The sequence below is a fragment of the Neophocaena asiaeorientalis genome, unplaced genomic scaffold (assembly GCF_003031525.2).
Source record: "Neophocaena asiaeorientalis asiaeorientalis breed wild unplaced genomic scaffold, Neophocaena_asiaeorientalis_V1.1 scaffold471, whole genome shotgun sequence".
NCBI classification, from domain to species: domain Eukaryota; kingdom Metazoa; phylum Chordata; class Mammalia; order Artiodactyla; family Phocoenidae; genus Neophocaena; species Neophocaena asiaeorientalis.
Genome location: NW_020173949.1, coordinates 419,366 through 441,569, shown reverse-complemented (window position 1 = coordinate 441,569; position 22,204 = coordinate 419,366). Strand labels below are relative to the sequence as shown.

Below are 22,204 nucleotides of genomic sequence, written 5' to 3'. Positions count from 1 at the left end.
AAAAAAAAAAAGAAATGACAAAGAAATATGTTACAGACAAAGGAGCAAGGTAAAAACCTATAAGACCAAATAAATGAAGATGAAATAGGCAATCTACCTGAAAAAGAATTCAGAGTAATGATAGTAAAGATGATCCAAAATCTTGGAAACAGAATGGAAAAAACACAAGAAACATTTAACAAGGATCTAGAAGAAATAAAGAGCAAAGAGTGATGAACCACACAATTACTGAAACTAAAAATACTCTAGAAGGAATCAGTAGCAGAACAACTGAGGCAGAAGAATGGATAAGTGAGCTGGAAGATAAAATGGTGGAAATAACTGCCAGAGAGCAGAATAAAGAAAAAACAATGAAAAGAATTGAGGACAGTCTCAGAGACCTCTGGGACAACATTAAATGCACCAACATTTGAATTACAGAGGTCCCAGAAGAAGAAGAGAAGAAGAAAGGGGCTGAGAAAATATTTGAAGAGATTATACTTGAAAACTTCCTTAACATGGGAAAGGAAATAGTCAATCAAGTCCAGGAAGCACAGAGAGTACCATACAGAATAAACCCAAAGAGAAACACACTGAGACACATATTAATGAAACCATCAAAAACTAAATACAAAGAAAAAATATTAAAAGCAGCAAGGGTTAGTGTTAACATACAAGGCAATCCATATAAGGTTAACAGCTGAATTTTCAGCAGAAACTCTGCAAGCCAGAAGGGAGTGGCAGGACATATTTAAAGTGATGAAAGGGAAAAACCTACAACCAAGATTACTCTATCCAGCAAAGATATCATTCAGATTTGACAGAGAAATTAAAACTTTTACAGACAAGCACAAGTTAAGAGAATTCAGCACCACCAAACCAGCTATACGACAAATGCTAAAGGAACTTCTCTAGGAAGGAAACACAAGAGAAGGAAAAGACCTACAAAAACAAACCCAAAACAATTAAGAAAATGGTAATAGGAACATACATATTGATAATTACCTTACATGTAAATGGATTAAATGTTACAACTAAAAGGCAAAGATTGGCTGACTGGATACAAAAACAAAACCCGTATACATGCTGTTTACAAGACACCCACTTCAGGCCTAGGGACACATACAGACTGAAAGTGAAAGGATGGAAAAAGATATTCCATGCAAATGGAAATCAAAAGAAAGCTGGAGTAGCAATTCTCATATCAGACAAAATAGACTTTATAACAAACACTATTACAAGAGACAAAGAAGTACACTACATAATGATCAAGGGATTAATCCAAGAAGAAGATATAACAATTATAAACATTTATGCACCCAACATAGGAGCACATTAATACATAAGGCAAATGCTAAAAACCATGAAAGGAGAAATCGACAGTAACACGATAATAGTAGGAGACTTTTAACACCCCACTTTCACCAATGGGCAGATCAGCCAAGATGAAAATAAATAAGGAAACACAAGATTTAAATGACATCTTAAGCAAGATATTCTTAATTGATATATATAGGACATTCCATCCAAAAACAACAGAATACACTTTCTTCTCAAGTGCTTATGGAAAATTATCCAAGATAGACCACATTTTGGGTCAAAAATCAGCCTTGGTAAATTTAAGAAAATTGAAACCATATCAGGTATCTTTTCTGACCACAACGCTATGAGACTAGATATCAATTACAGGAAAAAACTAAAAATTACAAACACATGGTGGCTAAACAATATGCTACTAAATAACCAAGAGATCACTGAAGAAATCAAAGAGGAAATTTAAAAATACCTAGAAACAAATGACAATGAAAACAAGACGACCCAAAACCAATGGGATGCAGCAAAAGCAGTTCTAAGAGGCAAGTTTATAGCAATACAATCCTACCTCAAGAGACAAGAAACATCTCAAATAAGCAACCTAACCTTACACCTAAAGCAATTAGAGAAAGAAAAACAAAAAAAAAAAACACCCAACGTTAGCAGAAGGAAAGAAATCATAAAGATCAGATCAGAAATACATGAAAAAGAAATGAAGGAAACACTAGCAAAGATCAATAAAACTAAAAGCCGGTTCTTTGAGAAGATAAACAAAATTGTTAAACCATTAGCCAGACCTATGAAGAAAAAAAGGGAGAAGACTCAAACCAACAGAATTAGAAATGAAAAGGGAGAAGTAACAACTGACACTGCAGAAATACAAAGGATCATGAGAGATTACTACAAGCAATGATATGCCAATAAAATGGACAACCAGAAAGAAATTGAAAATTTCTTAGAAAAGCATAACCTACCGAGACTGAACCAGGAAGAAATAGAAAATATAAACAGACCAATCACAAGCACTGAAATTGAAACTGTGATTAAAAATCTACCAACAATCAAAACCCCAGGACCAGATGGCTTCACAGGTGAATTCTATCAAACATTTAGAGAAGACCTAACACCTATCCTTCTCAAATTCTTGCAAAATATAGCTGAGGGAGGAAGACTCCCAAACTCATCCTACGAGGCCACCATCGCCCTGATACGAAAACCACACAAAGATGTCACAAAAAAAGAAAACTACAGGCCAATATCTCTGATCAACATAGATGCAAAAATCCTCAACAAAATACTAACAAACAAAATCCAATAGCACACTAAAAGGATCAAACACCATGATCAACTGGGATTTTTCCCAGGAATGCAAGGATTCTTCAATACATGCATATCAATCAATGTGATACACCACATTAACAAACTGAAGAATAAAAACCATATGATCAACTCAATAGATGCAGAAAAAGCTTTTGACAAAATTCAACACTCATTTATGAAAAAAACCCTCCAGAAAGTAGGCTTAGAGGGAACTTACCTCAACATAATAAAGGCCATATATGACAAACCACAGCCAACATCGTTCTCAATGGTGAAAAAATGAAACCATCTCCTCTAAGATCAGGAACAAGACAAGGTTGCCCACTCCCACCACTATTATTCAACCTAGTTTTGGAAGTTTTAGCCACAGCAATCAGAGAAGAAAAAGAAATAAAAGGAATCTAAATCAGAAAAGAAGACGTGAAATTGTCCCTGTTTGCAGATGACATGATACTATACATAGAGAATTCTAAAGATGCTACCAGAGTACTTCTAGAGCTAATCAATGAATTTGGTAGAGTAGCAGGATACAAAATTAATGCACAGAAATCTCTTGCATTCCTATACACTAATGATGAAAAATCTGAAAGAGAAATTAAGGAAACACTCCCATTTACCATTGCAACAAAAAGAATAAAATACCTAGGAATAAACCTGCCTAAGGAGACAAAAGACCTGTCTGCAGAAAACTATAAGACACTGATGAAAGAAATTAAAGATGATACAAACAGATGGAGAGATATACCATGTTCTTGGATTGGAAGAATCAACATTATGAAAATGACTCTACTACCCAAAGCAATCTACAGATTCAATGCAATCCCTATCAAATTGCCAATGGCATTTTTCACAGAACTAGAACAAGAAATGTTACAATTTGTATGGAAACACAAAAGACCCTGAATAGCCAAAGCTATCTTGAGAAAGAAAAATGAAGCTGGAGGAATCAGAGTCCCTGACTTCAGACTATGCTACAAAGCTATGGTAATCAAGACAGTATGGTACTAGCACAAAAACAGAAATATAGATCAATGGAACAGGATAGAAAGCCCAGAGATAAACCCGTGCACAAATGGTCACCTTATCTTTGATAAAGGAGGCAAGAGTATACAATGGAGGAAAGACTACCTCTTCAATAAGTGGTGCTGGGAAAACTGGACAGCTACATGTAAAACAATGAAATTAGAACACTCCCTAACACCATACACAAAAATAAGCTCAAAATGGATTAGAGACCTACATGTAAGGCCACACACTATAGAACTCTTAGAGGAAAACATAGGCAGAATACTCCATGACATAAATCACAGAAAGATCCTTTTTGACCCACCTCCTAGAGAAATGGAAATAAAAACAAAAAATTGGGACCTAATGAAACTTCAGCGCTTTTGCACAGCAAAGGAAACCATAAACAAGACCAAAAGACAACCCTCAGAATGGGAGATATTTGCAAACGAAGCAACTGACAAAGGATTAATCTCCAAAATGTATAAGGAGCTCATGCAGCTCAATATCAAAAAAACACACAACCCAAGCCAAAAGTGGGCAGGGGACCTAAATAGACATTTCTCCAAAGAAGTTATACAGATTGCCAACAAACACATGAAAAGATGCTCAACATCACTAATCATTAGAGAAATGCAAATCAAAACTACAATGAGGTTCACGTCACACCAGTCAGAATGGCCATCATCAAAAAGTCTATAAACAGTAAAGGCTGGAGAGGGTGTGGAGAAAAGGAAACCCTCTTGCACAGTTGGTGAGAATGTAAGTTGATACAGCCATTATGGAGAACAGTACGGAGTTTCCTTAAAAAACTAAAGCTAGAAGTATTATATGACCCAGCAGTCCCACTACTGGGCATATACCCTGAGAAAACCATAATTCAAAAAGAGTCATGTATCACAATGTTCATTGCTGCACTATTTACAATAGCCAGGGCATGAAAGCAATCTAAGTGTCCATTGACAGATGAATGGATAAAGAAGATGTGGTACATATATACAATGGAATATTACTCAGCCATAAACGGAAACGAAATTGAGTTATTTGTAGTGAAGTGAATGGACCTAGAGTCTGTCATACAGAGTGAAGTATGTCAGAAAGAGAAAAACAAATACCATATGCTAGCACATATATATGGAATCTAAAAAAAGAGGAAAAAAATGGTTCTGAAGAACCTAGGGGCAGGACAGGAATAAATACACAGACGTAGAGAATGGACTTGAGGACATGCGCAGGGGAAATGGTACGTTGGGAGAAAGTGAGAGAATAACATTAACATATATATACTACCGAATGTAAAATAGCTAGTGGGAAGCAGCTGCATAGCACAGGGAGATCAGCATAGCACAGGGAGATCAGCTTGGTGCTTTGCGACCACCTAAAGGGGTAGGATAAGGAGGGTGGGAGGGAGACACAAGAGGGAGGGGATATAGTATGCATATAGCATGCATATAGCTGATTCACTTAGTTATACAGAAGAAACTAACACAACATTGTAAAGCAATTATACTCCAATAAAGATGTTAAAGGAAAAAAGAAGAAAAAAATGTGAGCTACCTTTGTAGGCTAGAGATTAAGGCAAAATAACCATTTTTTTAAAAAATGAATGGAGAAAAATAAATTTAATTACTTTTTTTGAGTCTCTCCTGCCTTTACTCTGATCTTCTCAATAGCAAAGCCGGGGCTGCTCCACCAGTTGGACCAGCTGAAGTACGAATCGCTGATCCATTTGAGTTTCAACATTAGCAATTCTCCAATATCCACCTCAGTATAAATTAGAAAGGAGTATGTTTTATTTGTGGAGACTTCAGGCCTGAATAAAAAATCAACATATTTAGTTAGTTCTGGAAAGCAGGGTGTTTTTTTTTTTCTTTTTCTTCGTCCTAAGATATAAATAGCTTTACTCTTCGGGGAATATTTTTCAAATGCAAAAACTGTCCAACAAAATATGCAAGATGCATGTCAATGGCATTTAGTGTATTTTAAACAATATCTACACTAATGTGTACCTTTAATGTATTCCAACTTTTATCCTAACAATATGAACTATGTAATATAATTCTTAAGAGAAAAAAGTTCATAAGTCCACCATTTAGAGATATTATTTTCATTTTCATATATTCCCTTTCAATTTGTATTGATATGTGAACGTGTCCTTTGTTACAGTCATAGTGTACATAATACAATTCTCTATGCTTTCTTTGTTCACTTCATATTTTATCTTTCACTTTTTGCCATGTTTTACCTAGTTTTCTATAATTACAGTTTTTAGAGGCTAGATTGATTTTCTTGATTTGTTAAACCACAATTCACTTAGCCATTGCCTCAGTTTTGGACACTTGCTTTGCTTCTAATTTATGCTACTATATGTACCACTGCAATGAACATCTTTTGCCATATAGCCTTTTAAAAATTTTTCTGTTAAATATGTTTTTCTAGGTGTCCTATGCCTCTTCTGTTCCTCAGACCAATGATTAGAGCAGGTAGCAGTGCCATGATAAACCCACATGCTGGAGGTCATGTTCCGTGGCTACTCACAGGGTGAAAGGGATGTTCTCACTCTCGGCCACAGTGCCATACAGAGAGATTTCGAAGGCCTGGTTGCTGTGTGTATCACTCTCAGTCCCAGAAAAATGTATCTTTACTTGGTAATGGAAGACTGTAGAGAGAAAAGCAGAACAACCTCTGATCAGTCTTTATGGAACACTACAGCCGAAATAAGCAGGCAATTCTGAACGACAGACAGTATCTTACTAATGATCAACAGAAAGTGCTCATACATGGCTATAATTATGTGTGGCTTGGAAAGATTTCTTCATGTCTGTACAGTGCTCACTGCTAGAAAATTCAGAATTTGAATTCTACTCCCTTGCATTAAAGTGTGATTGTAGTGGATAGGAAGAATCCAGGTGTATCTGAATTGCTAAAGCCAACCCAGAAAGTAGTCAACTTTGATGGGGTACTAGGAAGATCAAACCAAGAGGCCAAAATTCACATTTGGTATTTTTTACTGTCACTGTATGTGACCATGTTTCTTCATGTTTCTTGGGTATGTCTGACCTCCCTACCCTGTATGTAGGCTCCTTCAGTTCAGAGGGTCACGTGTACCTTCTATTCTCCACTGTCTAGCACACAGTCAGTAAATAATAGGCTCACAATAACATTATTTCATTAAATCACCAGTGAGGCTGTAAAGACAGCCAGTTCCTAAAGTGTTCTGTATCAGAGAGAGCCTCCAGAAGCAGGCACTTAAACTTCCACACCTCCTCCTACTCTCCCCATCTCTACTAAAAACCCTGAGCAGATGGGATGCGGGAGAGGTTAGGGGATAGGAAAGGCAGCAGGCTTGCAACACAGCTGTAAAGGATGAAGAGAAAGAGTTTGGGTTAAATGGAGCCCTTGCAGGCATCGCCGCAGACCAGAGCAAGGGAAGTCTGACTGCCGAAGTGTCCCTGGAGAACACTGAGGCAGGATGCTGGGGATGAGTGAGCCCTGCCCAATTCTTCAGAAGATTATGGTCTCCTCTATACCTGACACACACTTCCCTACTCTGAAAAGTCAAGGAAACTAAGGATTCCCTCATTGCTTAAAATGTTTCCTTGAATTATAGATGCTCCAAACCTCTGGACCACCAAATGCACCTCTAGATTCTAACAAACCACCTTAAAAATGGGTGCCTCTATCAGATATATTTTACCCTGGGAAACTGTTCTTCAATGCCATCTCTTCCCTCATACTTCCACCAGGACTCCACATAAACTAGCCTTTCTGACATTAGTCCCTCTCTCTAGATTTATGTGATTATCTCCTCTTCCTGTCTCCCTTCAATTCCTGCAGGTCTTGCTCTGAACAAGCTGCCAAGTTTGAAATTCAACTGTGAACAAATTCATGACAAAATGGGAATATCTTAGAAAGTTTGGTATAGACTTCCCTCCCAGGAATAGTTATATTTTCAAATACAGGTGGTTCTTGCCTTCACTGGAAGCAAACTTTAGGAGTTTGCAAACTTTTATTATAAAGGGCCAGAGACTAAATAATTTAGGCTTTGTGGAACCAAATAGTCTCTGTCCCAACTACTCAGCTCTGCTGTGGAGGCATGAAAGCAGCCTTAGTCAGTACAGAAATGAATTAGTGTGGCTATATTCTAATAAAACTTTATTTACAAAAGCAGGTGGTGGGTTGGATTTGGCCCATGGGCCATAGTTTGCTGACCCTGGATGAATGGTTTCAGATTAACTTGGAGCCTGGTGCTAATGCAGTGGTCCATGCTAATGGTCACAAGTACAAAGGATGGTGGCAAGCAGGGCTGCTGCATAGAGCAGTGCGGTTGTGCCCTGGGTCTTACTGGCAATGGGAATTAGGAGCTTCAGTAAAATGGATTAGTACAACTCCTTCTCTACCAACAGAAACACAGGTGAGGGATCGGAGTTTAGCAACATCGTTTTATCATCTCTGTTGCAATGGACAGAATCAGTACATGTGATGCAACAAGCATGATAAGAAAAATAGGATCAAATCAATTCTCCTATTTACAACAGTCTCCAGCCTACCTTTGTAGGGCATCTGAGAACGAGTCTTCAGGTACATTTTGCTGCTTCTTTTGGCTCTGACTTTATTGACCTCATAGCCCAAGTTGTTGCAACGGTTCTTTCTGCAACTCAGGCAGAGCCCTTTTTCAAAGGCTTCCCTGGAATTGCACCGGTAAGCCTTACTTGGATTTTCTTCATTCAACAGAGAGTCAATGAAGAGATGAATGGAACGCTCGTGGGAGCACTTCACTAGCTGGTCCACATCTGGGGCAAAAGAGACACAAAGAACATTTCAACTCTGTGACAGTCCACAATGAGTGTTTCGTCTTGCATGTCTAAAATAGTTGAGGTGTGGTGGTAGAATAAAATGACCCCCTTGATTGTAGGTCCTATTTAAGGAGGTACTCTTGGCGGCAGCTTCTCACCTACCCCCAACAGTGCCAAAGTTGCAAATTTATAGGGAACTTTTGATGTTTTTGCTGTCTCCATTTGTGAGTATGTTTATGAAGCTATAATAAGAGACATCCAAGATAGAAGTTAATTTCCCCCAGTTTATCACAACTTTCTCTTATATTCAAAGCATATAATACTTCTAAATGCTTCTAGAAACATAACTCTAGAAACCATATCATAAAGGGCAGGCATAATTGTTAAATTAATAGTATTTTATCATAGATATTGATACTATGTACAATTGAGGGGTGTGTCACTGCTAATGATTTTTACATTAAATGAATTATAGAAATAATCAGCAATGTCATAAACGTGCAGCTATCACCATAAGCTTTATAACAATTGAAGTTAGTAACATTATGCTGTAAATTCTATAATATATGCCCAAAACACCTGAGCATATTGACTACAGGTGGGTCCCATTGTCCACAAGGTATGCAAAGGCCCCTTAAAACAAATCATAAAATTAACACAGCTAACGTGATTATTAAAGTAAATATTAAAAACTAATATTAAATCGTATTTTCTTCTTAAAAATTTGGAATATTTATTCTTAGGGAATGGCGATTTGTTTCTGACTTGTACATCTCTTTAAAAGGCTGACAAAAGAAATATGGACTAATTAACATGTCCTTTACTTTTAGTAAAATTCAAAATAACTCTACTTGTTTTGCAGCAGTATTCGAAGTTTAGCATGTGGCCAGATAACACTTTCAAAGGCAGTGCAGTTCTCTTGTCTAAATCTCACCATTTTTTTTTTCCTTTTATTACTGCAAGTGCAGTAGTTCACAACATGAGTGTAGTTTACAATATAAGATGAAATGTCTCTCTGACCACAGGAAGTACTGAGCTTCTGAGGTGGTCATGCTAAATGTGACAGACTTCTTCAAAAACATATCTTTGCTAAATGTGTGTATTCAAACTACCTACTTGTGGAGAATGGGTAGGACCCTTGGCCAGTAAGAGTTAAGGTGAAAACTTAACATTTAATTAACTTCTAAATTATATTTACCTCCAAGGCCTCTCTCTGCGATCACACGGATAGCTTCTGCAATGTTACATCCTGGTTGGAAAGTGCCTCCGTTAGGATAAATGTCAACATGCCCTACTGGTTTCTGAATTCCAATACTTCGGCCAGGTGACCCTCTGGTGAATGTGTGTAAGACATCTACAAAATCCGCATCGTCTGGAGAAAGGCGACCTGGGGCTTCTGCATACTCAAAGTTGGGTCCAGCTGGATCTAGGCCTTAGTGGGAAAACAAAAAGTCCTCAGAGCTTTTTAAATTCCCATTAGTTTTAGTCTCCTCCAGTATCACCTTATCATTCCATTGTTCATCATTTGAATGTAAATGGCAGCCACATAGATTCTTATTAACACCTCCTATTCTATAGTGACTGGATTTTTAAATTACTGAGATTCATAAAAGCAGCTTAACTCCTTCTCAAATAAAATTTGAGTTTCTCAAACTAGCCATTAAATAACAATTTTCACTCAGTATGACTTGATTCCCTTTTGTATCAATAAATTATTTCTGAGCCTGGTTAGAAGGCGTTTATATAGTGCTGGGCTCTTTCTTCCTCTCTACACAGGCCAAACAACCAATTGCTATTGGCCCAGATGACAAGACTCCTTTTTGCAGATGGCCTCTGGTGTTGGTCCTTTTTCATTTTTCCCAGTATTGATGTGAGAGGTGACATATGTGTATGCAGTAGACTATCAAAGCACAGAGCAGAGGGAGGAGGGAAAGGGGTTTCTCGGAGACACCACTGGGCTCTCTGTGCTTAACTCTGCACCATTTCTCTTCTACTGCCATTAGACGGTAAGCTCATGAGAGCAAGCGTCTGTATTTTATCTTACTCCAGAAAAAGAGCCCTCCCATGGGATAACCAAATGGCCAGGTGTACCCAGAAGACTACCACTCACGTATGGTTGTTTGACAAACAGTCTGATTCTCTTTCAGAAAATGACAGGCATCTCAAGTCTTTTGTTATAAGAAAAATGGCATTGCTTTCTTACCGGTAATTCTGTTGACCTTCTTATTGGTCAGACTTCCTGCAATGCCAGCAACATGGGCTCCAAGGCTATATCCCAAGAGATGCACATTGTCCAGAGGATAATTAAATTCATCCTTTGGAAGAAGAAAAGAAAAAGGTATTTGATATTTTACAGTTCTTTGCAAAATATCAGTGCTAAAAGAAATAAAAGTTTAATAGTATTCCCGCCAAATAAATAAATAGATAAAATATATTGCTTTGAAAATATAGGCAATACTGAAAATTAATTCTACTTATTTTAATTTCTTGTTACAGATGAGAGGAACATATACTACAGTATTGAGATTTTCTCTTTCCTTAAAAACATATTTAAATTAGAAAGTTTTCCCATACATCTGAAATAGAAATGTATGGAAACATGAATTTCCATACATCTGAAAATATATGTATATGTGTATATTTATATATAGATATTTGTATATATATATTGAATAGATACATACATATACAAATATATATTTAACTCATTATTCTCTACTCTAAATACCCTGCATCACTTTATTCTTTAAGGTTAGCCAAGCAATGACTTAAAATCAGAAAATATTACAGGGGAAAGGACCACACACACGTTGAGTCCAGTCTCCTCATTCAACAGATGAGAAGTCTGAGGTCCAGGAATGTGATCTGATTTGTCCAAATTCACTCTCCTGGTTAGCAAAAGAGTCAAGAAAAGAACTTTTATCTTTTAATGAGCAGCCAATAAACAGCTTATTTTTTACCTCTAAGCATCTGACTTAAATAATTTGGTCCTGTGAGAGTATTAGCTTCCTTTCAACCCCGAGATACTTTCCAAAGGTAATTTTCAGAGAATGGCCTCAGAGAGTCAGAGGGAGTAAAACTCCTGACTCTCAGCACCTCATATCCTACAGACTTTTCCTGCCATTTTTCCCTAGTTCATCTCCATCACTCCCTTAACCCTCAACAAAAATCTGGATCCTTAATCCACACTAAGGAATAAGTACTATTAATATTTTTGTCAAAGAGATCGATATTCTAACAAGTCAAACCCTGGATAAAATTTCTATGTGCCAGCCAACTGGGAGGGAAGGATTTGGCTGAACATGACATCTTCCCTCTGCCCTGAAATAACAAGCTTTTGTCCCTCCTGCCCACTTAGTTCCTGGTCTCAGCAAATCCATTCACCATGAAAATATCAAAGGACAGGGCAGGGCAGGACTACGCCTTATGGGCTTTATAGCTTTATCATTCTTATCATAATGATGCTTTTAGTCAGAAAACAATGTCCAGGCTTATTCTAAAGATATGAGTTGACCCAGAAAATATCTATATCTAAGTGAAAAAGAGCAACAACCAGTCATTAATTCAGCTGTAGCCAAGAGATCTGTTTTGGACATACAAGGCTCCTTCCCCCAGTCTTACCGCCATCCAGTTGATAAACTTGGCCACATCCTGTCCCACCAGTTTGGTGTACCCCGCAGACACAGGATAATGCTGCTGGGCCCGTGACAGCCAGTCCACCACGATAACGTTGGAGTCCGGTTCCCTCTTGTACAGGGCAGCCACGAGTTTTGGCACCCAACTCTCATACATTCCTGTCACCTGAAGAGGATGATACCAGCATTCTTAAAATATCCACCTACAACTTGTTATAGATTTGTCAGCCCAATACACCTACATTAAATGGAAAAAAGAAACAAACCCACGGGAAGCCCATTGGCTCAGACACAAAACTCAAACCACAAGAGTATTCAGAGTCTTCTGCCTGACCCTTCTGAGGCAAATTTGTGTACCCCAAAGAAGGACTGTGTTGAACTCAGGAATGGCTGACTGAGGTCTCAATTTTAAAAGCATATTTTATAAGTTCAGTAAAACTTCAATAATTTATAGTATTAAAAGGAAAGATCAATCTGAATAAGTTAAAAATTTGCAGCAGAATTACAGACGATTTTAAAAGAAATTTAGTTTAAAAAGAAAAAAGAAATTTAGTTTAAATAATTTCAATTAGGCTACTAAGTTAATTGGGAGATGTGAATGCCCTTTATTCTTATAAAGGGTCATTTACGTACAACATTTGATGTGATAATGAAAAAAATAGTTTTAAACATACTCATCTATTCCAACGGAAGCTAACTTTGTTTAGCAATCTCTTAATACATAAGAAAGTTATTAGTTTCAGTTCAGACTTTTTCACAATTCTCTCAAATTCTTGATTATCACAGTGCAAATTAATGAGGCTTAATAATTGCCTTTCCCAAATTATTAGATTGGTCCTGTTTTGGAGATAAGCAGACTGCCAACTGTAATTCTTTGCTTCTTGTTGATAAAAGCCCCCAAATTCAAAGACTCATGCTATCAAAGAAGAGACATTGGACATCTTTGCAAAGATGCTTACTTTAAAATAATCGAAACACATTAAAAAACTGCAGATGATAAAATTCCATGCCTTCCTGCCAGGAGCCTGTACACAGCAACAACCTACTTTAAATCCGCAAATCTATCCACTCCTAATATTACCTGAGAATAGATCATACTGTAGCCACAGTAAAGGTTACTCAACTATGTACTCAACAGGAAAGGTTCTGAAATCCATGTTTAAGGCAGCTTTTAAGGGGAAGCTTGTAAAACCTATATTCTTCTTAGAGTAATGCCAATAGACAAAAATAAGACTCTTGAATTCCCAAACCAAGGGACTTCATTTAAAACTTTGATCTTAGATGGTGGGTTCTTTTAAATCTATGCTTCCATTTTGTTTAGTCTATTTTCTAGGCTAAAACATTAAAACATGATCTCTCTCTTCACTCCTGACACTAACTGCACAATTTTTAACCAAATTGTTGTGCTCTGTGGAAGGAAAAAGCAAGCCTGGGACTCAGGAGATGTTGGTTCCAATCCCAGCTCTTCCACTGATTACTTCTATGAACACAGGCGCTGTATTAACCTTACTAGGCTACCTATAAAACAAAGCGGTCAGAATCGGATGACCCGGAAGTTACTCTCCACCTCCAAAATTTCTTCTTGTGACCATTTCGGTTCCCAATCTACTTGCAGTGATAAAATGCCAGCTCTATAATCTATTTCCAGCATGAGGAGAAAACAAAAAAGAAAAAGCACACAGGTGATGTGAGCCCATTAGGAACGTGTTTAAGTCTTCTTTGAACATGTCTCAGTGAGGCTGCTTCAAGCCTGGGTACAGCCTGGGTCTTTGGAGGAACCAGCTGGAATGCCCACCCAGCAAAAAAAAAACCCTAAGGAATCGGTCCTGCCTCCCTTTCTCCTCTCTTAGAGGTTGAAGGCTGGCCACCCTTCGCAGCTGCCTTTTGAGAGAGGATGATGTCATTTCTTCAGAATGCAATGTTAATCACTCCTCTCAGCCAGGGGTGAGGATATCCAACACCACAATGAGAACCCTGGACTTAAACACAAGCAGGTGGCCAAGCTCCAGGACAGCTGTGTCTGACTGCCTTCTGGCAGGTGTCCTGTGCACACTGCATGCTAAGCATTCTTTCAGGTTCGTCAAAGCTGCAGAACAAAGCTGCAGAACCTCCTCACTTCCCCTAGTCCTACGCCCTTGAGTCGCTGAGCAGCTTACCTCAGACACGGCAGGAAAATCTCATTTGCTCTCAGCCCGTTTTAAGTTTTTCTGTACTATCAGTGTTTCTAAATTAGGTAATCTGTCAAAGGGCAAGGAACCCAACATACTCCTACAGTGAATGATACTTTTAGTAACTGCCTAACAACCAATCTAATTCTTTCTTTTTTTAATTTAACATAAGACACTGCTATAAGTAACCCCAACAAAGGGGTGGAAAACAATGACCCAACTTCTTCGATTCTGAAAAGGTATTATTTCCTAATTTTTTCTTCTGTGCTTCCTTAAATCAGTACCAATTTTTAAAGGCTTTGATTCTTAGGCATACAGCTGAACTTGAAGCTCTCCTTGCCACCTGCCCCAGGTGGTCCCACTGAACCAGCCAGGGAGTTGACTGAAATGGCTGAGATCGGTTATCCAGCACGGCTGGATGAGTTATAGCACATACCGACCAGCTCTGTACGATGAAACTCAGTCCCACAGCCAGTGGCCCAGCCTCTGAGCCCAGGCACTCAAAAAAGTCAGGACATATGATGTGAAGAATATAAGTGGGCTTACTGGGCAGTAGGGCTAATGATAGAAATTGGTGCTATCTACTGATACTAGGTGAGTCGTGTCATCTTAATGTGAGAAGGAAATGTTTTTCAAATATTCTTAAATTATAAAATTCTCTCAGGGATAAGACTGAGATGCCTGAGATATTCAATTTATTTCTGTCATATAAATGTTTATTAAGCTTAAACTTTTTTGAAAAGTATTAACAGCCAAGACCATATACAACTCAAATGTCTCTAAAATAACCAAAGATTATGTTTTCCTATTTAAACCTCTTAAAATATAAAAAGATCTATGTTAGGAATTTGAATATGTAATTTTATCATAAGATATGTAATTTACTGTGTTACCTCTAGTAAATAGATGTATTTTATTAAAATAAACATCCCTGTGAATTCTGTTACTAGTTGCCTTCATCTCTATAAAAGATGTAGCAATTGTCCTACACTGTCAATAACAAAGGCACTTATGTAGGAAAAGAAATCAGGACTGGAAGTATCAATCATAGCTAATTCATCTCATTAGAATTTAGTGTCTATTACCTTATTCACAAGCTCTGACACAATGGAAAGATATTATCTCTTTAACCATCAATTTTATATAAGTCCTTTTTAATAAACAGTAAAATCTGCTCACTAAGGAATGAAAATATTGAAAACAAGCTAAAGTAGTTAAGTAAGAACTATACCATATAAAGTGACTAATTAGCATATTTATTCAGATTCTTATCATGTCGCTGACAGTTCCCTGGCTAGCCCTCTTTCATCTCAAGTAAAGCTCCCAAAAGTTTACAACTGGAGAATGTTGAAAGTGGAGGGACGTCTAGTCTAATCTCATTGTTTTACAGATTAGTAAACTGAGGCCCAGGGATGAGAGGTATCTGGATCCACATCACAGAGCTGGAGAATGGCAAAGCAGAACCAGAACCAGCACCTCCTCCCTCCACTCCAGCTCTCTCCTCCCCCTTACAGGTTCTCTTCCTTAGGAAAGGACTTTGGCGAAGTGCTGGATGAATCAGGATCATGCCAGTTTTCCACTGTCTCCTCTAAATGGTAACCTATATTCTCCTCTGTACTTGAGCAAAGGCCCAGGGGAATGGCTGGTTCAAGGTCACAGCTAGGTACCGTGGTAAAATGAAGGCTGGCACTGTCCAGAGGAAGTACCCATGAACCTTTGGCCTTAGATTCCTCAGTCCCCACCCCGAGCCAGAATTGTCTCTACTCAAGTTTAAAGCAAAGCCATCACTGTGTTCCCATCACTGGGCTCCCAACAACTGGGGCAAGACAATCAGAATGCTTGGTTCATGCCACTCAGCTCCTTCCTAAGGAGCCTTTCTTACCGTCCAGCCGTGGAGCACCATAAAGGTTTTGCTGCTGTGGTTAAATTGACAGTTAGCCACAGATTCTGTCACTCCAGGAATGAGGTGGCAGGTGTCCTCAGCTGTGTCTTCGGGGGTCCTGAGAGCAAATTTACTTTCGATGTCTATAAAATCTTTTCCTCCTGTAATTCCTGAAAAGGAAAAATTGGATAAGAGGCTAATTAGACGGTTGTTTTACTCGCTGGACTGATATGTTTTAGATTCACAAGCAAAACACCACCAATGCTATTTTTGTTTCTAAAGTTAAAAAAAAAAAAAGCTGAATGTGGATTGAAAGAGAATGACTGATCCTCCAGCGGTGCTCAAAGTTGACAGAGACAGCCTTAAAATAACTGAGTTAAGTAATATTGACCTCTCCTGTGTCTTCCATCCTTTTCTTCAGCTCTTTTTCAGTCAAGGGGTGTGTGTGTGTGGTGTATACAGTTTCAAGTAAGACAACTTCTATTTGGGAATTCCTTAATTAATCTTCTCTCAAAATATGAATTTAAGTGAGTTAGCTGAGGTTATGCTGCCAATAGTGGGAGAGAGAGTAGGGACCAGAACCCAGGTCTCTTGGTTGTAGTTCTTCTAGAGAACACTGGCTCAGGGCACTTGTGTTGTATAGTTCCACTTACTTCATATATGATTTCACCCTCTTTAAATCTCTGATTACATCAAAAGATTGTCTTCCTGCAAAATATGATACAATAAGGTTTGTTTGAAGGAAGGTTGTTTCCTTTTCACTAGCATTATTTTTTTTAATTTTAGAAAGAAGAAAAGTTGGAAACATGGGGAAGTTTTTGTATGGAATCATTCCCACCAGCATGGCAAGATGCATCACTTTAAAATGTTTTTAAAAATCCTTTAGCGGGTTGTTCAGAAATATCTGTGCTATGTGTGAGTTATGGTTAATTCTTCCCCCCAGTATTTCTTTTCTCAATTTTGTCTCTACAGTCTTCCACACAAAGTCCTTGCCTAAAGTACTGTAGCAAAGGTGGTTTTGGAAAGAATCCACTTTGGTTCTTCATGGTTAATCCCAAAGTGAGTCAGGAGAGAAAGAGAACTTTGGCCTATTTTTTGACTCTCTGGACAATACTTCTGAATGTTGATAAATGTTCACAGGGTATTTGTAGGTAGTACATATAATATCACAGTGAACACTTTAAGTAAATTGTATTGCAAATAAAATCAAACTCTTTTATAAAGCAAGCACACCAAAGGGAAGTTATATTAAGAAGTTATCTAATGTCTGGTCAAGTAAAAAAGAAGTAAAAAAACCATTCACTACAAGAAGGTAGTAACTTATACATTTTAGATTTGGCTATTTAAAAGTTTCAAAAGATAAATAACTAAGGTTGCTTAGAAATACTTCTAATTTCTTAATCTAAACCTTCTTCCTTTTCACAAAAGTTGAAAATCCATAATTTCAAATAACCTTGCGAAAGTCAGACCAAAAATTAAAATAAGAATGATATAGTACAGTGAAAGTACAGGCATTTGAATCAAATTTATCATATAATTTTCTGAGGACTGACCAGCATTCTCCTTCTTAATTATTTCCCAAAATTCCTTAAACAATAGTGTGGTTGCTTGCAAGTGACTCATTATATGCAACAAGTTGATCTCTCTCTCTCTCTCTCTCTCTCTCTCTCACACACACACACACACACACACACACACACACACACACCTCTAGCACCTAAACCTTCTAAGAAGATTTATTCAAATAAAAGACTGTGATAGACTATTGATATTTAAAGCTTTTTTTTCATTTCCATATAGTAAAATTTCACTTGAAATCCATTCATTAATCAAGAATATTCTCTGCCTCTCAACTCATTTGAAGATGTGGGTCTTCCTTTTCCTTCCTAACCAGAAAGCACTCTGGTGGCCTAATAATTTATCTGATGGTTGAAAAAAATTATAGATTTTTAATCTGATTCCACTTTCAGATTCTGCCCAAGAAGTTCTTTTACTGTTAGAAAGTGCTTTAGAAAATTGAAAACTAAATTAACTTTACCCTCTACATATTTGCTCTTTATCAAATAACTCATGTTTCCTCTCATAACAGTCTTATTTTAACATGTTCGATCAGCAAGCTTTTTAAAGCAGAAATACTCTGAACAATCTGGCAGACAGATCTTGCCCACTACCTATTTGCCAAACTGATATTTAAGATTATTGCCTTGCATAACTCCAGAGGATACCAGTCACTTTTATTCTATTTTTTCCTAGAATTGTGCAACACGGTGGCTCTGGTGTTGCTGGTGGTTTTGAAATGACTAAGAATATTCTTTGAAATTATTAAGGCAGGATTCCAGTTTCCCACAACCAACCTTTCCTGTTGGGTACATCACTTGTAAAGAAAAATGATAGGAAATTCATACGTTCTCAAGCAAATTTGTATTTGGAAACTTTTGTTTCACTTTTCATGGAATTTTTTTTTTTCATTTTAAGTTACAGAAAACATAATGAAGCCTTTGACAAGAAAATAATACCACTCTATATGTCACGTGATGTTTTCAATTCTCTGTTTGTTCTTTATATGTAATCATAAATGTTACTGGTGTTTAGTCAGTCTTTCCCTCTCTTTGGCGTTCTGACAGGTATTTCCACACTACTGGTGTTTCCAACCCCTCAAGGATGTCTTGGCATTCTAAAGATGAGTGTGCTTTCCAAACATCCACCAGCCCTCACACAACTGACTTAGGCCAGGAAGAGTTAGGGAGAAGGATGGACCCTGATTTATGGGTCATCAATTCATTATGGGTCATTATGAGTATGTTTAGTTGACCTAATATATACACTGGGATTGCTCCTGGCTGGCAGATGAACTGATTTGGCTCAACTGTTGCTAAAAAAATTATTGTTTTTCATACATGGAAATGATATTAGTGACTCTGCCCTTAGTCCTTTAAGGGGAGAAGGACCTTTCACCAGATCCCCTTAGAAATTAAAGCCACCTTAGGACAGTGTGTGTCAGGGGAGAGATGCATAGGTTTAGTCGTTTATAAGGGCCCCTATTCTGAATTTGGTTTATCATATCAGTAACATCACACCGTCAGACCTGTTCTTATCAAACACTAAGGGGAGAGATTTTGGGGCACCAGGAAAGTTACAAGTTAATGCATTTATTGACTATATTATCTTTATCCCTAAATTCCTAAATAGATAGCTAAAAATCTATGTGTATAAACAAAGACAAGGAGTTATCGTAATATGGATAATAACTCACAGGAATGAAATTAGGCTGAGAAGTCAAAGCACTTTAAAGGTACATTTATAGAGGGTACATTGTAGGAGGAACACTGAGCATCCCAGGAAAGAGACTCTAAAGGCAGTTCACAGTTATCAGATAAATAAGATTAACATTTATATGAAAACATGAGATACAAGAGCTCAATTATAATGCAATTCTCTTAGAAGTTTCTACTTCCTTTCTCTCTTTTTCTTTGCTCTCTCTCTCTCACACACAAACACACACTCCTAAAGAACTTCATCAGTAATTCACCTCCTCTCTGAGGCTGATGGTCACAGTTATTGACAGCTTCTGTAGAATGCCAAAAAACAAGTGAAAAATAAAACAATGGGGGTGGGGTGGGGGGGGGTAATCAGTGCTGTTATCTGACTGAATTAATTGAGGATTTCAGATATTCCAATGTAAACAATGTGCCTGACTTACCTAACAAGCTGATTTACTTTTCTTTTTTTTTTTTTTTTTTTTTTTTTAAGGTACGCAGGCCTCTCACTGTTGTGGCCTCTCAGCGGCCATGCATGTGGGATCTTCCTGGACCGGGGCACGAACCCGCGTCCCCTGCATCGGCAGGGGGACTCTCAACCACTGCGCCACCAGGGAAGCCCTACTTTTCATTTTTATAGAAAAAAAGTGTTTGCTAAAATAGTGGCCGTAAAATGTGCAGCCCAATTTCTCTTCCCAGAATAAAGCAAAAAAGGAGGGCTGAGCTAAAAATACACTACCTGAAAGAAAGTGAAAATTTCCCATTGTCAGTCTTCCCCAGTGCCTGACTCCCACCTTTCCATACAGCTATTAATCAATCACTCTCTTGCTGAGCTCTGCTCCCCTTGCAGGTGGTACCTGCTACTTTGCTGTCATCACCCAACATGTTTAATCCAGATGTTAGCCTAGAAATTCACTATGGCCAGTCAAATAGAACTGCAGCTACTGAGCTCTTCAAATTTCCTAATGGGGCCACGCAGAAGCTGTGGTGCCTCCAAGAGCAAAGAGCTGAGGGCAGTGCCTGTATCCTCATATTCTTCCTAGAAATCGAGAATGAATAAGTAAAGTCAGAGCCCAGAGGGGGTGCTGCTTGCTATTCCCTCACACTTGTACCTTTCTACCCTGAATTTCTTACATTCCTACCTAAATTCATTTGGAGGATAAAGGGGGCAGAAATTTGCTGTGTTGGGAGAGCCACAATATAAAGGGGAAGCAGGGGAGTGGGGCAGTAGAGTGAGAGTGGGAGGGAAGGATGAGAAGGATTAATTTCAAGTCCACTTCAAAATGATTCCTCCCTTACGAAGCATTTACAGCCATGAAAAGCATGTGTTGATTAAAATCCAATTTAATTCATTAATCACTTGTATCCATTTACATCAAAGAGTAAAGAATTAGAGGGGTCTAAGAGAACTCTTTTTAGAATTTTTTATTTGAGTATAATTGCTTTACACTGTTGTGTTAGTTTCTGCTGTACAGCAAAGTCAATCAGTTATACGTATACATATACCCCCTTTTTTAGATTTCTCGTCCATCTAGGTCGCCACAGAGCATTGAGCAGACTTCCTTGTGCTATACAGTAGGTTCTCATCGGTTATCTATTTTATACATAGTAGTGTATATATGTCAATCCCAATCTCCCAATTCATCCCATCCCCACTTCCCCCCTTGGTATCCATAAGTTTGTTCTCTACATCTGGAGGGGTCTAAGAGAATTTTGAGTCTGGTCCAAACTCCTCATTTTAGAATTGAGGAAGCAAAACGCAGAGAGGTGACCACTGACCAGCCCAGGAATTTAGGGTCCTGAATCTCTCAGGGAGTCTAGAAAAAACTCAATCTGTGGATGACACTTATTTGTGTGTGATTTTTAGTCTAAGTAACATTACTCTGTAGTGTACTTTCTGAAATAAGAATTTGGAGTTTGTTCCAACCTTTTTCTTGGACCGTGTAAAACACTATCCAGCGGCACATGCTACTTCATAAGATGTTTAAGACTTTCTAATTGAACAACTTAGTGCTGAAATAAAACAAGTGTTTAGCAGCAACCAAAGTCAGAGACACACTCGACTATAACGTGAACCACTGCAGACTGCGCCGCCTGAAAGCACGACCAAAGGACACCGCCCTAACTGCAAGTCCACCAAGGAAGAGAAAAGAAAATGTTGCCTCCTTGCATGACTTGCTTCAGTTGCCTTTTCAGTTGCTGCTGTGTGTTAACTGAACCAAGGTTCAAGTTACACAGGCTGCCTCTACTGTGGCAGGTCTCGGGCTGGGCGCTCACCTTCCCTGCAATAAAGAAATGCACATCCGGCCTCGAAGCCTCAACCCTGGTGAGAGGTAACTGGGGTTCAGCCAGTGGCCTCCCGGCGGCGCCCAAGAAACCCCAAGTGCTCGCGACCGCACCGCGGGACAGGGCGCCCGGAGCCGAGCTCAGCTCGCAGGACGGTAAGGGTAGCCAAGTGCAAACCTGGAAACCCCCAAGTCAGCGGCCACAGACTGCTGGTCGCTCTGCCACGTTTTTCAGGAGGGTCAACCCTTCGCTAGGTTTGCTGGCCGCTAAGAAAAGCCGAGCGTACAAGTGTCGAAGTTAAACAGCTTCCCCGGCGCCCCAACTCTTGCAGGACGCTGCGTCCCCAGGACTCCGCGTCCCGCGTCCTCTCCTCCCACCTCCACGTGCAGAGCAAGAATGTCCTGTACTCCTAAGTGGCGGCCAACACCTCCCCCCACCGACCCGCGGCCACGGGCCAGCTTCTCCAGGAGAAGGGGCCACTTTCTAACCGCGCTCTCAATGACGGGGACTGAGCCGCGGCCAAGGCCAAGCCAGGGTCACCTTGGCTCCCTGGCCTTTCATT

The 22,204-nt window shown here is 38.7% G+C and overlaps 1 protein-coding gene across 1 annotated transcript in view; it reads right to left on the bottom strand.

Moving 5' to 3' along the window:
* LPL (lipoprotein lipase) overlaps positions 1–22,204 on the bottom strand; it is a 29,743-nt gene that overhangs the window by 6,846 nt on the left and 693 nt on the right. Inside the window, exons 2-8 of the mRNA XM_024752851.1 lie at positions 16,100–16,269; positions 12,036–12,215; positions 10,618–10,729; positions 9,613–9,846; positions 8,169–8,411; positions 6,157–6,277; positions 5,249–5,431 (exon numbers count right to left, since the gene is read on the bottom strand). Of these exons, the coding sequence (XP_024608619.1) occupies positions 5,249–5,431; positions 6,157–6,277; positions 8,169–8,411; positions 9,613–9,846; positions 10,618–10,729; positions 12,036–12,215; positions 16,100–16,269 (1,243 nt within the window). The remainder of the gene's footprint in view (positions 1–5,248; positions 5,432–6,156; positions 6,278–8,168; positions 8,412–9,612; positions 9,847–10,617; positions 10,730–12,035; positions 12,216–16,099; positions 16,270–22,204) is intronic.